The sequence below is a fragment of the Dreissena polymorpha genome, chromosome 1, assembly GCF_020536995.1.
Source record: "Dreissena polymorpha isolate Duluth1 chromosome 1, UMN_Dpol_1.0, whole genome shotgun sequence".
Lineage (NCBI taxonomy): Eukaryota > Metazoa > Mollusca > Bivalvia > Myida > Dreissenidae > Dreissena > Dreissena polymorpha.
In genome coordinates, this window is record NC_068355.1 from 99,568,340 (window position 1) to 99,586,270 (window position 17,931).

At 34.5% G+C, this 17,931-nt stretch overlaps 1 protein-coding gene across 1 annotated transcript; it reads right to left on the minus strand.

Moving 5' to 3' along the window:
- Positions 1-260: 260 nt before the first annotated feature.
- LOC127842361 (mitochondrial inner membrane protease subunit 1-like) lies at positions 261-17,896 on the minus strand. Its single transcript, XM_052371825.1, has 6 exons — positions 17,807-17,896; positions 14,435-14,566; positions 11,258-11,346; positions 8,556-8,670; positions 5,336-5,446; positions 261-2,229 (listed from the first exon to the last, which is right to left on the minus strand). Exons 1-6 carry the CDS (start codon positions 17,837-17,839, stop codon positions 2,203-2,205), a joined length of 507 nt encoding a protein of 168 aa, XP_052227785.1. The 5' UTR covers positions 17,840-17,896; the 3' UTR covers positions 261-2,202.
- Positions 17,897-17,931: the final 35 nt, after the last annotated feature.

Consider the following 17,931-nt stretch of genomic DNA (forward strand, 5'->3'; position numbering starts at 1 on the left):
CTTTCTATAAACAGAAAATATCATAAAAGCGGAGAGTGACGTCCCCGTTTCACAGAAAACGGCTCACTTTATTAGGAATGCCTTTGAAGTTCTATCTGGCTGTGTTGTCCAACGAGATTTTGGCTGTACAACATCTATTCATTCCCTTTCAAAGTGCAATTTGTTTATAAATATGTGGTTGCTTTAAAGCAGACTGCACTTAAAGATGCGTTTTATACATGCCTGTATAATGGTTTAAAGTAATCGTTTGACACACTGACGATATTGATCAAAATGTTATATTCGTTTAATATCTTTTTTGTCATACCAGTACAAAAATAAATAAGGCATGCGAAAGTATTATCTTCCCATAATATGGTATATACAGCTTAGCCAGTAGTTCCAACATGGAATGAGTGAGCTGTTCATTTAGAAGAAATAAATTAATTAAAGAAGGCAGAGGAAACAATCAGACTCATTCATTCTTCATCCACTAACAATTCGTTCACATGGGATTTCGGCGATTCTCTAATATATATCTTTATTTGGCACTGGTCTGTCATTTACACCACAAAAACCATTTGTCTTCTAGAAAAAATACTTAATGCACTTCTAATAAAAAAACTGCTAAGTGTATAAAGGTCGGTAAATCTGACATGATAATTGTGCCACAGTTCAAATGTTTTATGCAAATTACAACGACCGCATACTGAATAGATAAATCAACAAGATATGTGGTTGACAAAAACACTATGTCCCCTTTTGCGTTGCTTTGAAGATATATATTTGACCTTTGACCTTGAAGGATGGATACACATGGATACACATGCATGCCAAATATCAAGTTGCTATCTTCAATATTGCAAAAGTTATTGCAAATTTTAAAGTTGGTGCAAACAAACAAACAAGCACACAAACAAGCCAACAGACAGGGCAAAAACAATATGTCCCCCACTATAGTGGTGGGGGACATAAATATTGCTTCTATTTAGTTTCAAATTTGGCATGAATTGTTTAATCCTTAATCAAGCACATTTATCTTACTTTAAGGGATCATACCAACATACATAAACACTCGTGATATAGATACATTGAGTAACCTAAAATAAACTTTACAATCAACATGTTAACTGAATATTTAATTTAATTACAAAATACTACATTTAGCTATTTAATTAAGTAATACTCTTACACATTAATATCTGCAACCAGATTTATCGCTTAATTATTACATGTAAACAACAAAATCAACTTGTGCTGAAAATTTCACATCATATAATAAATCGCTATACATCGGAATTTCATTCACAATATACAATCACACGTGTCTTAAGGAACATTTAGAACAGTCACTGAAGATAAATATTGGTAAAATTCATCCAAAACATGTGTGGTTCTCTACTTCATATCTATCGCACACTGAGAGGAAAAACTTAAACCTTGACTTATTGAAATTGACCCTAAGTTCAAGGGCACATAAGTCTGCAAACAAAATACACGGTAGCGTGAATTGGTGATTTGAACCTCTTCATTAAATAAACAATATATTTTTAAAGTCTCATTTTGATACGGGCACATACTTACAAAAAGAATATGGCAACATACGCAAAATAACATCTTACATAAGTACATGTATAAACATAATATCTATCAAGTTTGATGTGGATACACAGAACACTTAGAGACACGTTCAGGAGTACAAATGTACATGTACAGTTATGTAAGCTTATCATTTCTCGTTAGTTCCAGGGCACATTACTCTGCAGATTTTCACAAACTACACAACAATTCTTATTGCACTTCTAAGTAATATAAACAACATATCTATTAAGGTGCATGGTGATACAAAGAAAACTTAGAGACAAGTGTCAAACAACAAAAGCACATGAAAAATGTTGTAACATATCCAAAATATGCCTTAGTTCCAGGGCTGGGAGACTAGTTCTCCACACAAAGTATGTATACGCAGAGTGATACACCAACCCACCAAACTACCAACAAATCTAACCAACAGGTTTATTCCAGTATACCCCTACATATTTAATTTATGGGGTATACATCAGTATGTCCAATACATTATTCATAATAAGTGAACAACATATTATTAACATATTGCGCCACAACTATATGTTCTAAGAATGATTCCTAGGTGTCTTTTCAATCCTGAGAAATAGTGGAGCGATATGCTTTGATGAAATAAAAGATCTGCTTTAGCATGTTCCATCATCCATTGCCTCTTGCTGAAAGAATCTGAAAAAAAAGCAGGAAATAAGAGGACATTTGTAAAGTTTAGAGAAATTGCTTTCTATTATTTTGATTTCAGTATTTGGTTTTAATCTAAATAACCATTTTCAGACATAAAGTATTGCTCGATTGGTCATTGTCGGCTCGGGTACTACTTACACGTACCCTGGGTACTCTTACCTATACTTACATGTACCCCGGGTACAGTAAATATACTTACACGTACCTGGTCATTATTAGACTGTACCCAAGTTGTATTCCCGCCAAAATTCCAATGTTGTAAAACGCGCAACCTATTACCTTAAAACGATATTGTTTATCTTAAACAAACTTGTCTTTAAAAACAAGAGATGTGTTTGTCAGAAACACAATGCCCCCTATTGCGCAGCTTTGAAGCCATAAAATTGACCTTTGACCTTGAAGGATGACCTTGACCTTTCACCACTCAAAATGTGCAGCTCCATGCGATACACATAAATGCCAAATATAAAGTTGCTATCTTCAAAATTGCAAAAGTTATGACCAAGGTTAAAGTTTTGACGCCGCTTTGAAGCCATATATTTAACCTTTGACCTTGAAGGATGAACTTGACCTTGACCTTTCACCACTCAAACTGTGCAGCTCCATGAGAAACACAAACATGACAAATATCAAGTTGCTATCTTCAATATTTCAAAGTTATGACCAATGTTAAAGTTTTGACGCCGCTTTGAAGCCATATATTTGACCTTTGACCTTGAAGGATGACCTTGATCTTTCACCACTCAAAATTTTCAGGACCATGAGATACACATGCATGCCAAATATCAAGTTGCTATATTCTATATTGCTAAAGTTATTTCAATATTGAAAAACTTTAACCAAGGTTAAAGTTTTCCACAGACAGACAGACAGACAGACAGACAGACAGACAGACAGACAGACAGACAGACAGACAGACAGACAGACAGACAGACAGACAGACAGACAGACAGACAGACAGACAGACAGACAGACAGACAGACAGACAGACAGACAGACAGACAGACAGACAGACAGACAGACAGACAGACAGACAGACAGACAGACAGACAGACAGACAGACAGACAGGACAGACAGACAGACAGGACAGACAGACAGACAGACAGACAGACAGACAGACAGACAGACAGACAGACAGACAGACAGACAGACAGACAGACAGACAGACAGACAGACAGACAGACAGACAGACAGACAGACAGACAGACAGACGACAGACAGGACAGACAGACAGACAGACAGACAGACAGACAGACAGACAGACAGACAGACAGACAGACAGACAGACAGACAGACAGACCGACAGACAGACAGACAGACAGACAGACAGACAGACAGACAAAAATATATCTGACAACGACTGATTTAGCGTGAAAAATTCCCGGGTATATTTTCGTATATTTACCATACCCGGGGTACATTTAAGTATACTTAAGAGTACCCGGGGTACATGTAAGTAGTACCCAAGCCGACAATGACCAATCAAGCTAAAGTATTAAAATGAAGTGGTTCTTTTGTTACAAATAAGCCTCAGTTCATAAAAACAATTACATTTATCTAAAGGGAATTGTGGGGGTTTGTAAGTGTTTTTTTTATAATTGTCATTTTTAAGTACATGCTTGCTTATTTTGCAAATGCAAACTGCATCTGGGACAACACTTTAGGCATAAGCATAAAGGCCTCTTTTCCCAGTGAGGCGCTCCTTTTTTCAATATCATCAAATTTTAATACTCTCAAAGGCATCATTATTGTTTTTTTAATATCCATAAGCTTCAGTCATTATATTCAGTTAATATGAAAACAAAGCACAATAAAACAGCTCCAAATTAAAAACAAGAGCACCGCATAATGGGTGCCACGGTCGGCTACGGGTGCAATTTTGAATAAATGAAAGCTTGTCAGATTTTTTTTTTTAAGGGCACAGTGACCTTGACCTTTGACCTAGTGACCCAAAAATGTGTGTGGCATGTAGAACTCATCAAGGTGCATCTACATATGAAGTTTCAAAATTGTAGATGAAAGCAATTTGATTTTCTCCGAAAACGCCGAGCTAAAAATATATATATGAATAAATCCATTAATATGAGTTGTATGTTCTCCAAAATACATTGCTCATTGGAAACCATTTAATGTCTGGTTCCATTAGGCCAGTCCCACATCCAACACAGCCATAAAACTAGATTTGACCCTTACAAGTTCCTCCCCTGGGAGACAAGATCTGCAAACATCTAACCATCTCAACTGTTTTTTTCTCACTGTCATTCAACTGGATTGATAACATTTTCTTTTCTTTATCCAATATAAAGAATTATATATTTCCAACATATTGTATTCAATTTGCTAACAACTGTGCTCACAAAGTTCACAAAATATACCTTGAATTAATTATAATATCTTAAAAATTAATGGTTCTTTGTAAAAAAAAAAGGAGGAAAATTAACAGATAAGGCAAACATGTACTAGTATATAATTAAATGAAAATATTTGTGATAACAATTTACTGAGTTCTAGTAAATAAAAAGATAAAACAATGGAAAAGCATTAATATCTTAGTAAGAACTGACGTTCATATATATTACAAGAACAGTATTATTTTATTTTTTTTATTTTTAAACAAAATTAATGGTTAACAATGGTAAAACTAATTATAAACAAAAGCTTACTATATATCAATTCATATTTCTTAATTGGTCCATAACTTCCAATTTTTTTAATGTTTGCAATAAAATTGTGTGACATATTTTGTTTCATTTTTCTGGCAGAAAAATTACAGGATATTTAAAGTAAAGAACACACCCTCTAAATCTCTTATCGGTTCCTTAGTTGCTAGCAGAGTCTCAAAAGCAATGACGGAACAAGAACATGACATTACTACCTCAGTTGAGGAAGTTTAGTCTGGAATATAACGTCCCTAGAATTGCATTTCAATAGGAAAACATTGAACATTTGTCTAATATTCCATCTAAATAACAACATTTTATTGTAAAATTTTGTAATGTCAGTAATGAATGTTTTTCTCATGATACAATACATTATCATGTATGAAGGTCTGTGTCAAGCTTTGTTTGGAAAATTTTTATTAACAATTACCTTATACAAAAGCCTGCTCTGTATTAATGCATAGGGGAGAGCACCATGATCCCTTGAGTCAATAGAGTTGTCCTTGTTATCTCCCTCTAACCAAACATGTCCTCTGGGTACCTGTAAATTAGACTCCTTAAAATATAGCAAATATTCATTTGAATGTAGGGCACTGACAGTTCCAGACATATGCCCAAGAGATATTGGAGCATGCCAGTAGGTGGACAAAGTCTCTTGGAAAATTGTGATAGGGGACATTGGCAACCAACAGTTGTCAACAATTAACCCTTTGCATGCTGGGAAATTTGTCGTCTGCTAAAATGTCGTCTGCAGAATTTCTAAAATTAGCATTTTCTTCCATTTTTTTCAAAGAATACTATCAGAATAGCAAACAGTTTGGATCCTGATGAGACGCCACATTCTGTGGCGTCTCATCTGGATCCAAACTGTTTGCAAAGGCCTTTAAAATTCAGCTCGCGCTTTAAGGGTTAAAGTCATTGTTTAGAATATGATCAGAAGTGACTATTGGAATAAGGAGTGATCAGTTTGTGAAAAGAAAATTGTTTGTCACACTATAAATACTTATCAACTAGACTCAGTGAAGGCGTGAAATACCCGGTCAAACTGAATTTAATGGTGAGCGTCTCTTAATGGGGAATTATTTAAGTCCATGAAAAATAAAATGGGATCCACGGCCAATTTGCGTGGAATTGGACATCACTATGTAGCCAGTCTGCAGCAGACTATGTCATAAGATTAAATTAACCAATGTTGTGAGCGGCAGGTAATGTGAGGAATAGGTAATAGTGGTTCGAATTTAATGCGCAAGGGTCTTGAAAAAACATGGGCAGTGCGCGTCAATAAGGACATTTACGGTAGGCAGCAAACACAATAATGCATATGGTTTAAAATTGAGTCACTTGCTAGGTCTTATTAGTGTAGTGGGTAGGTTTTCTACCTAACAATCAAAAGTCTCAAGTTTGTACCCCTTTCTTGAAAAGTTTTCTTAAGACCTTTTCTTACGATGCCAAGTACAGGTTACAACCAGTTACAGAAGAGTGCTAGCCTTCTGTCAATACTTTCTAGCTTAAATAAATAAAAACTGATTCTACAAACTGTTCGATTAATGAGAGATAAGGCAGTATTTTCAGAAAAATATCTTACTATTACATTAATAAATTGTTGCATTCCCAATCTCAAAAAGTATATATTTTTCCAAATTACTGCCTAAAATTCTGTATTGGGAGTTTTTTATATAAATTGTTTGTTCAGCAATGTCAGTTTTCTTATCTTAATCTAGTTCTAGGAGTTGATCCTTAACAAATACAATACAAACAAGGGACAAAATTGTCACAAAACCAGGTTTTCAGTGGAAAAAAAGTCTGATAAAGGGAGACAATTCAAAATGTGTATTATTAACCCACTTGTGTAAAATTGACCTTTATTTCAATTAGAAAAAAGTCTGATAAAGTGAGACAACTCAAAATCAAAATGTGCATTGTTACTGATTGTTCATAGTTACATAGTTGTTTCAAAATCAATCTATTTTTAGCTGTGGCAACCTTGACCTTGGAGATATTGACGTAATTCTCTCCCGCGACAAACCGTCCAATAATGGTGAACAAATGTGCCAAATGATTCTAAAATGTCACAATGAATGACATAGAAATTGCCCAGACAAGCTCATTTATGGCCATTTTTGACCTTCAAACTCAAATTGTGACCTTGCCCTTGGAGATATCGACGTGATTCTTTCGCGCCACACACTGTCTAATGATGGTGAACAAATGTGCCAAATGATTTTAAAATCTGACAATGAACGACAAAGTTATGGCCCGGACAAGCTCATTTATGGCCATTTTTGAACTTCAAGCTCAAATTGTGACCTTGACCTTGGAGATATCGACTTAATTCTTTCGCGCGACAGACCGTCTAATGATGGTGAACAAATGTGCCAAATGATTTAACAAGGGACAAAATTGTCACAAAACCAGGTTTTCATTGTGAAAAAAAAATGTGATAAAGGGAGAAAACTCAAACTGAACTTTTGAAATGAACAAACAAAATTAACCCCCTTTGTAAGTTTGTTTAAAAAAAAAATCTATTTTTAGTCGTGGCGACCTTGACATTGGAGATATTGACGTGATTCTTTCGTGCGACACACCGTCCCATGATGGTGAACAAATGTGCCAAATGATTTTAAAATCTCACAATGAATGACATAGTTATGGCCAGGACAAGGTCATTTATGGCCATTTTTGACCTTAAAACTCAAAGTGTGACCTTGACCTTGGAGATATCGACGTAATTATTTCGCGCGACACACCGTCCAATGATGGTGAACAAATGTGCCAAATGATTTTCGGAAAACCTGGTTAAAAATCTGACAATGAACGACAAAGTTATGACCCAGACAAGCTCATTTATGGCCATTCTTGACCTTCAAACTCAAATTGTGACCTTGACCTTGGAGATATTGACGTAATTCTTTCGCGCGACACACCGTCTAAAGATGGTTAACAAATGTGCCAAATGATTTTTAAATCTGACAATGAACAACAAAGTTATGCCCTGGACAAGCTTGTTCCGCCCGCCAGCCCGCCAATCTAATTACCAGTTTTTTCCTTCGGAAAACCTGGTTAATAAAATGTATAAAACATTTGTATTCTCCATTTTATTGTATTTGAAAGATAAACAAGAGATGTGTTTGTCAGAAACACAATGCCCCCTATTGCGGCGCTTTGAAGCCATATATTTGACCTTTGACCTTGAAGGATGACCTTGACCTTTCACCACTCAAAATGTGAAGGTCCATGAGATACACATGCATGCCAAATATCAAGTTGCTTTCTTCAATATTGCAAAAGTTATGACCAAGGTTAAAGTTTTGGGACACACACAATGAATGACTGATTGACACAGTGACAGACAGACAGGCCAAACACAATATACCCCCGATCTTTCGATCCGGGGGCATAAAAAGAACAATGTCAATTTCCAAAAATGATGTGATTTTTACCACTCCAAAAGTCCCTGGCCCAATTACCTTAAAGGTGGGTAAAAAAACAAGAAACATTTTAACTTAGATAAATTGTGTAGGTTATCAACTCTTTCATACTTACATGAACCAAGAGTTCAGTCTTGTTATCTTACAGTTCAGTCTTCTTTTAGTAAAACTACATTTTTACATGTTTGCCATGTCTAACAAGACATTAAACTTACAAATTACCTGAATATGTTCTTTAGTGATGTTGTTGAAGACTGTATCCCCCTCCATGGCAATGATTCTTTTGCATATATACATATGTGGGTCCTTATGACTTCTTGCGCCCACCACGTCCCCACTAGGAAAAATTAACAAGAGCTGTCAGAAGACAGCCCGCTCGACTATTCGAGTGCTTGACAGTATAATGTAAGCCATCATGGGGAAATAGTTCATATTCAATAAGGTCAGGGTAATATAGTCATATTCTAAGTGAAAGAGGACCATAATTGAAACATATTGATTGCTTACGTTTTAAAGAAGTTGTACTTTATAGACGATTCTGAGTTCAGGTATATTTTTCACAATCTATTGAACATTTGTAAAGACAAAAAAAAAGTAATAAGATTATATTTCAAGTTTGATAGCAAAAGCTTGGGTGGGATAGTCCTTCAAAAATGAAATCAATAAATATTTGTGTTTTTTTTACAATGTTTCAAAAAAGATTTTTTGGGTGGGAGGGTGGGGTGGGGTGGAGAGGGGGTATAATGTGGAGGGGGTGGTCATTTATTACATTATCTTTCAAAAATAAGGGAAAAAAATATAAAAAAATGTTGTTGTTTTTTTTTTTTTGGGGGGGGGGATACTGGGGTGGGGATGGGGGATGGTTTGGGTGGAGTCCATCGTGGTATGTCAGGTAAGTGTTGTTTTGTCAAAGTATGGAGCAAATCTGATCATAAATAAAGAAGTTATGACAATTCAAGCAAAATTTATTAATTTGATTTTGAGAGTCAATGTCATTCCAAGGTCAAGGTCAAATTGAACTTGCCAGGTACAGTACCCTCATGATAATAAGACAGTATTTGAAGTTTGAAAGCAATAGCCTTGATACTGTAGGAGTAAAGTGGATCTAAACACAAAATTTCATAAAATATTCAAATTGACTAAGTCAAAAAAGGGTCATTATTCCGTTAAAATTCCAACAAAAGTTATGCAACTTTTCTTGTACAGTCCCCTTATGATAGTTAGCGCGTGTTCCAAGTCTGAAAACAATTATAGCTATGATACTTTAGGAGTAAAATGGACCAACAAACAAAACTTAACCAAATGTTCAATTATCTAAGTATAAAAGGGGCCATAATTCTGTCAAAATGCCAGTCAGAGAAACATAACTTTGCCTGCACAGTCCTCTTATTAGAGTTAGTAAGTGTTGCAATTATGAAAGCAATGGCTTTGATACTTTAGGAATAAAGTGGAGCTAAACACAAAACTTAACCAAATTTTCAATTTTCTTAGTGAAAAAAGGGCAATAATCCTTAAAAAATACTTAATACAGTTGTCTGCTCTTGTTTATAGATTGGGGTCATGTTGGTAAAGAAGTACGCAAAATATGAAAGCAATATGCCAAAATATTTGAGGTGGTACGCAAACTTTAACATAGATTTTTCAATAATATGCATATTGTAAGTGAAAAAGGGGCCATAATTCTTACAAAATGCTTGATACAGTTGCCTGCTCTTGTTTATATGTTGGGGTCATGTTGGTAAAGAAGTATGCAAAATATAAAAGCAATATGTCAAGGGACATTGAAAATATTTGAGGTGGTATGCAAACTTTAAAATTGTCCAACGCTCACGCCGACGCCAGGGTGAGTAGGATAGCTCCACTATATATATATATATATATATATATATATATATAGTCGATCTAAAAATGTCCGCAAAACAAAGAAAAAAGGTTGCAATTGTCAAATAAATAGAAATGTATAGCCAAGCCTTCAGGTCGCCTGCCCAAGGGTTTGGATGACGCAGTCATATACTTTTGTTGACCATGTCAATTACATATACATGATTGGTCCTCTTTATTGATTAACTTTTTTCCAACAATCAATTGTGTAATGGATCACGGTGTCATGTAATGGATAAACGTGTCTGCACTGCAACACCTCAGGCCCGGATTTAACGCCTACATGCAAATCATTACCAAGATCTTTTCAAAACAACTAAGTACTGATAATTCCTTTGTAAAGACTAACCAGAATTCTAGTTTATATGCTCCAGACAATTTGATAGATATTGTGTGGAAGCAACGTTCTTGTTCAGCCCATGTAACCTTCATCTTTGACCATCTAATCTAAAAAAAACAGGTATCTTTTTTCCTCCCAAGTAACAAGCATAGTGTTTGAGATATCACACAGAAACAACTTACTTAATAAATGTGAATGTGACATTGACCTGATGACCTCAACTTAAATGGGTTCTCCATGTAAGCCCATGTAACTGCTTCACCATTTTGCATGATTGTATGCAAATCATTTTCAAAATATTATAGTGCAAAAACAAATCACCCATGACAAGCCCATCTGATCTTGAAATCTTATTTCGAGATCTCAAAATAAACAGTACTATTTCTCTTACTCCCAAGTAATGACTTTACCAATCTGCATCATCATAATGCAAAGCAATCACATAATATTATGTTGAAATTAATTCACTGTGACAAGACCCCGTGACCTATGACTGGTTAACCTTTATATTGATAGGCATCTGCCAACCCCATCCCCTCCCAAATAGCAACTGTATCTATTTGCATGGTTCAAGATTAAAGCTTTCTTTCAATATAGCATGGAAACTAATACTAACTGACTAACTAGAAGATACTAATTAAAACATAGCCACGATTCTTCAAAGCAGCATAATTACTTAAGGATATATTCTTGCAGCACTTACACTTTCAATCTGTATGTGTAGACACTATATCTTTCTGCCAGAAAAATATCGCCATTCGTTATATAGGGCTCCATGGAATGTCCTTCACACTAAATAAAAAACAAACAAATGAAGAAACTAGAAATATCTCACACTCACTGATGCCTCCACAACACATGTTTGCACGCATACAAATCCATTGTGCAGTGGACAAAATGACAGAGGGCCATACTGGTAATCAAGCCAATTCTGGCAGCAATCAAAGTTGAGATCATTAAATTGTGAAAGTTTGAGCAAGATTACTCCAGCAGTTAAAGTGTAATTAAGTAAAAAATTGGGACTGTAATGCTATTGTGGCAAACAAAATAAAATAAAGGGCCATAATTCTGCCAAAACAAGTTGCAGCCGAAATTCCTTTCTTAAAAATCATCTACTCATAGAAGTTCATCAACTGTAAAAGTTTTAGCCAGATTCACCTGGTAATTAACCCTTTGCATGCTGGGAAATTTGTCGTCTGCTAAAATGTTGTCTGCTGAATTTCTAAAATTAGCATTTTCTTCGATTTTTTTCAAAGAATACTATCATAAAAGCAAACAGTTTGGATCCTGATGAGACACCACGTTTTGTGGCGTCTCATCTGGATCCAAACTGATTGCAAAGGCCTTGAAAATTCGGTTCCAGCACTGAAAGAGTTAAAAGATGTTTATATTACAAGTTTCAGAGGACTATTTATTCTTCAGTGTTTAAACAGAAAATGGCCATAATTCTGTCTTTAACTGGTTCCAGCCTTAATTCCTTCCTTAGCAATCGATTAACTACACATTTTGGTTATTTAAATGTGAAATATTCAGGATTTGTTTTGTAATTAATATGGTATTGCCCGGCCTAGCAACCAGAAAGTCACAGGAGGTTCAATCCCAACTGTCGGAGCATTCTTAAGATCTCCCCCAAAGAAACCAAGCACTGGTTCTAGGCCCAGGAAACAGACTTGAGATCATTTAAATAAGCCTGAGGCTTTCAATGCAATTAAGCTAAAATAAATAGATTTTAACTAACTAGTTATTGCTTCAATTCCTATATTAACGCACAGTAACTAAACCAGGGGTGGCGAATCAAATGTCCGAGCTGCCCGAGTCGTACATTTGCTTGTCTGGGCAACTGATTTTTTTCAATTAAGTTGTCCGTGGACAACACGTTTTTTAAAAGTCGGGTCCAGGTATACAAAAAAATACATTGTATTAAAGCCGTAATTAAGTTTTACAAAACCGATTGTTGACATGCGATTACATTGTCAGTGCTATTTGCGGAGAAATCAAGCTAAAATACGGGCACTCTCCTGCGCAGTGATCTTCCTTATTCTATAAGAGACCAGGAGCATGCAGCATTTTAAACATTCGGCCCGACTGTTAAACAGTGTACAGACTGGTTTCTTTATTTTTACAATCAGACGGAAATAAAAAGTATCAAAGTAAGACAATCAAAACACGGTCTACCTTGTTATTTAAGACAACTTTAATGGTAAAAATGGAACATTTAGTTTTTTTAAATCTTCAACAACAGAGCAGAAACCCGAAGCTTTGAGCAGTCCACCACCCAAAAAAACTAAGAAAGATTATGATAAAAAAAATGATCTAAGTAAACGCACCAGACCTTTTCAAGAAACTTGGCTCACAGATTTTCAATGGTTACCAGTTGATGATAATCAAATTGCTACAAGTAGCGGCGCAGAGCCTCAGTCTGATGAGGTTCACATATTTGACTAGTTTAATTAGTTAAGATTACGATGTACTTATGTTCAACACATGTTTTAATAACACTAGCTTTGCAAGATTAAAAGTTTTAGAAAGTCTTTATATTGTTTATAATATACTGCTATAATGAATGTACTATTGAAATACAACTATAAACAAAACTAGCAAATCATACTCATTTTGGTATATTCCACATTGTTTTACATTAATCAATAAATGCGTTTATAATTTATATAAAAATTAACGGACAAGTGTAGTTCAGCAACGGACAAGTTAAATTTCCTAAATGGTTGTCCGTGGTAGTGCTGCAACAATACGCCAAAAACCGTATTGCAATATATTGTCAGTTCAAAAACCCATATTGGAATATATCGCAATATATTGCTAACTTGTACCAAAATTATAACTTGCCAATTACCGGATAATCCCGTATATTCCAATTTTAAAGCAAATTCTGGTATATATTTACTATAAATGTGCTCAAGAATAACAAGAAACACAAAAATTCGCAAATTTTCTTAAGTATCAAATACATTTTGGCATTCGTTACTATTTAAAGATGTGATGAAATAACGTCCAACCGGGGCGTTTTTTTTCCACTGAACACGCGTAATTCACCTGACGTGATGTTCCTGTTTTTATACAACACAAAATACACCCATACTTTCCATGCCATGTTCTACATGTCTGTATAATTTTCACGCGCTTTTTATTGAGACAAACGATAAAGATATTTTTATTTGACGCTAAAAAATGTTATTGTCGCATTAGCATTAAAATTTGGAAGCGTAATTCCGAAATTCGGAATACAAATTTAATAATGCTCAATTCAGAATCGAACAAAACATTTACAGCTGTGCGCAATTAATTCAACGATAATCTGTTCAAAAGCATCGAACAAATGCTCCGATGTAACAACGCTACATTGTATAATACACTTTCAGAATGCTTTTTTTACGGATTTTTTTTTTACACTCCTTTGTTTTGTTTACCTTGTTATCATTATTTCGAATGGCTTTTCTGGACGAAATGTGAATGATTTTTTTTAAATGTTCGTACCAGTATGATGAAAATCGTATCGCAATACAATATGCGGATTGCGTATTGCGATATATACCGATAAACCGGTATATTGTTGCAGCACTAGTCCGTGGACAAGTATAGTTTTTTTAGATTTCGCCACCCCTGTAAACATTCTGGTAATTCAAATGTGAAATTTTTAGCAAGGTACACCCAGTAGATGAAAACAAAAGCTTTGGGAGAGGAATAAAGACAGATGTACAAATGGAGTGCTAATTGCCTCATATAGGAGCATAAAATGCTTATTTTAATCAATTTGTATTGTTTATATAGATGATTACCTTATATAGATAATTACTTGTTTCTATTATTAAACATGACATTCACTTTTACAGCAGTAAAATACAAAATTGATCACACGACTTACCAATGTCAGTTGAACACCGTACTGTGAAATGCAGCAGGCAATACATCCATACTTCGCAAGCCAAACTGTTACAGCTCCACACTTGTGTACAACAGTCTTCACTGTTCCTAATACTTTGATTCGACTCAGTGACTGCAAATGTGAGCAAAACATGAAGAAGCATGAAACCCCCATTCAAACTAGAGTTATACAGCTGAACTTGACCTTGACATGACCTTGACATAACAAACTCCAAATACAATCCCAAGCTAGGTAAAAAAACTGTCAAGTAATTACTCAGTATTTAAAGGTTATTAATTGTGATGGTATTGTTTGCAGATTAGTAAGGAGTTCTGTTCACATATTTCATATTCTCATGTCAACTTTGGTGCTCAATTTTTAACTTCAAAGATTTAAAGAATGGAATTTGATGTCAAATAAAAGTCCATGTTATAAAAAATGAAACATTGATGAATGTTATTTGAATTCACATCCCCTTCTTATCATTTAAAGGTCCGTTCTAGCCTGCACTTACATGGCGGAAAGTTTTACACAATCTCAGCTTGTATTAAAAAAAAATAACAGAAACAATCCAAATATTCAATCAATTAATGATACAAATGTGTGATCATTTTCAATTATTACCCATAAACAAAACTGTTTTAAACAGATGCAGTTCTATGTTAAATTTTCATTCATTACAGATTTTTTAATTATGTTTGATTATTTTATTTGATAACAAGTTTAACAAGTTAAACAAGTTTATTAAACAATACACCTAGAAGGCCAAAAGCTGAAGTGGACATAGTAAGCCTCCAGTGTCTACACAGTAAATAGTTTATGATTAAACAAAGTAATAATCTCATTGGAACTAAAGAACATACATATATTATCAAATACTAGGTTCTTATATTAACAGTTACTGATAGTATATATCTAACAAGATGTGTGTAATAACCTAAAATTCTAATTGAGCTTATTAATTGCAACCATATATTATTATGTACATATATTTCATAAATAGGGCATTTTTGCTAATATAGGGCATTTTTAGCTAAATTTACTTAAAGACAAGGAACAAAATTGTCACACACAAAAACAAACTCACAAAACCAGGTTTTCAATTTAAAAAAAGTGTGATAAAGGGAGACAATTCAAAATGTGCATTGTTACCCCCTTGTGTAAGATTCCATCTAATTTTACTCATGGCAACCTTGATTTGAATTTGAAAAAAAAAGTCTGATAAAGGGAGACCAACTCAAAATGTGCATTGTCACTGATTATTCAAAGTTACCCCCATTATTTGAAAGTCAATATATTTTTAGTCCTGGCGACCTTGACCTTGGAGATATTGACGTAATTCTTTTGATCGACACACCTTCCAATGATGGTGAACAAATGTGCCAAATGATTTTAAAATCTCACAATGAATGACATAGTTATGGCCCGGACAAGCTCATTTATGGCCATTATTGACCTTTGAACTCAAAAAGTGACCTTGACCTTGGAGATATTGACGAAATTTGTTCGCGCGACACACCGTCTAATGATGGTGAACAAATGTGCCAAATGATTTTAATATCTCACAATGAATGACAAAGTTATTGCCCGGACAAGCTTGTTCCGCCAGCCCGCCGACATTCGCCAATCTAATAACCAGTTTTTTTCCTTCTGAATGCCTGGTTAAAAATGTTTTATTGAATTATCAATATTAATCTCAGATAACTTAATATTAATCTGTAGCCTGCAAGCCTGTAGTAAAATAATCCTTTTCATTATGAAAGTAAAGGGGGATTAAAGAAATAATAAATAAATGGTTTAACTGACAAACTTTACATCAAGTAACATTGATACATACAAAGGCTACTGATGTATATTCTGCATTCATAATAGATAATTATGCATATAAGTTCAGGTGATAAGAAAAGTAAAAAAAAATGGGCCATTGCAGGGGTTTTGCTGCCAATCCCCAGTGTCTCAACTTGCAACAAATTTTTGAAAGTGGAGAATTTCATAATTCACACTATAATTGTAGTCTGTGCTTATCTTTAAAACAAGAAATCTGGTCTGGTTCGTTACTGGAGCACATTAGGTCATCAGATTGTGTAAAAATAAGCCCCAGGTTCATTGATTGTTATTAGATCGCTTTGTTCTAAGAGAGAGTGACATCCTGTGAAAGATTATCTTAAACAAAACATCATCAGTTTCACACTTGGTTGGACACAATCACACTCAGTTAAAATCAAAATCAGCATTCTTATTTATCTTCTGAATTATTTGGGAATTAATATGTTGCCACATTGTGATATTTCATTCAAAATAACTATGACAATTTAAAAATCAATCATCTTTTTTAATGCAGAAATGCAGTTTCCTTTTATTAAAAAGGTGGTAAATCTGCCGCATGAAAAAATTAAACAAAATATTTGATTTTTGAACTTTTAAACACTGTCTGTCCTCAATTATCATGATGTAATTCAACATGAATAAGGGCAGACAGTTGTTATTTGAACAAATACAAATCTTGTTTGGAAGGAGGATTTAGCACTCTGCAAGTTAGAGTGTTGATTTTCATAATGTGATATATTGTCAACGGAAGTGTCAAAAATGCTGACATTGGTTAATAAGTTTAAATAAATTGTAATAAAAAGATATAACCTATAACAAACAATCATAATGCAACGATTAACCGATGGTTTTTACGTTGCGAACAAGAGATGTGTTTGTCAGAAACACAATGCCCCCTACTGCCCCTCTTTGAAGCCATAAATTTGACCTTTGACCTTGAATGATGACCTTGACCTTTAGCCACTCAAAATGTGCAGCTCCATGAGATACACATGCATGCCAATTATCAAGTTGCTATCTTCAATATTCAAAAAGTTATGACCAAACTTTAACGAAGGTTAAAGTTTTAGGAACGAAAAATACAATGATATTTGACCTTTGACCTTGAAGGATGACATTGACCTTGACTTTTCACCACTCAAAATGTGCAGCTCTATGAGATATACATGCATGTCAAATATGAAGTTGCTATCTTCAGTATTGCAAAAGTTATAAAAGTTTAACCAAGGTTAAAGTTTTGTGACACACACATACAATGACTGACACATTGACAGACAGACAGGCAAAAAAAATTTACCACCGATCTTTCGATCCGGAGGCATAAAAAGTGGCGACAACTTTGTTTGGTCCTGTGAAACCTCGGCCATCGTTTTTTTTTTAAAGACTGAACGTGAGTTTTCATGGTCGTGTGTAGCCCTTATGTCCGAAAACCATGTAAGTTATGACATTGCCGTTATAGACCATATAACGGTATTGACACATTGGTACACATAAATATAAAATAAATTAGAATAATAGCTTTTTGATAATGAAACTTTAACTCACCTTCTTTAAAGCGGTAAAAACTGTGCCTGTCATGACTGCTTAGAAACTGAAATGTTGTTGATCTGTCTTCTGAATATGGCTACATCGTACTGGATAAGGCGTGATATCACTACAAACTAATTTTC

Coding starts and splice junctions, on each gene's coding strand:
- LOC127842361 (XM_052371825.1), bottom strand. CDS start 17,839: ATGACAGGCACAGTTTTTACCGCTTTAAAGAAG. Junction 14,567..17,806: donor TTTTTACCGCTTTAAAGAAG/GTGAGTTAAAGT, acceptor TCACATTTGCAG/TCACTGAGTCGAATCAAAGT. Junction 8,671..11,257: donor TACACATACAGATTGAAAGT/GTAAGTGCTGCA, acceptor AATTTTTCCTAG/TGGGGACGTGGTGGGCGCAA.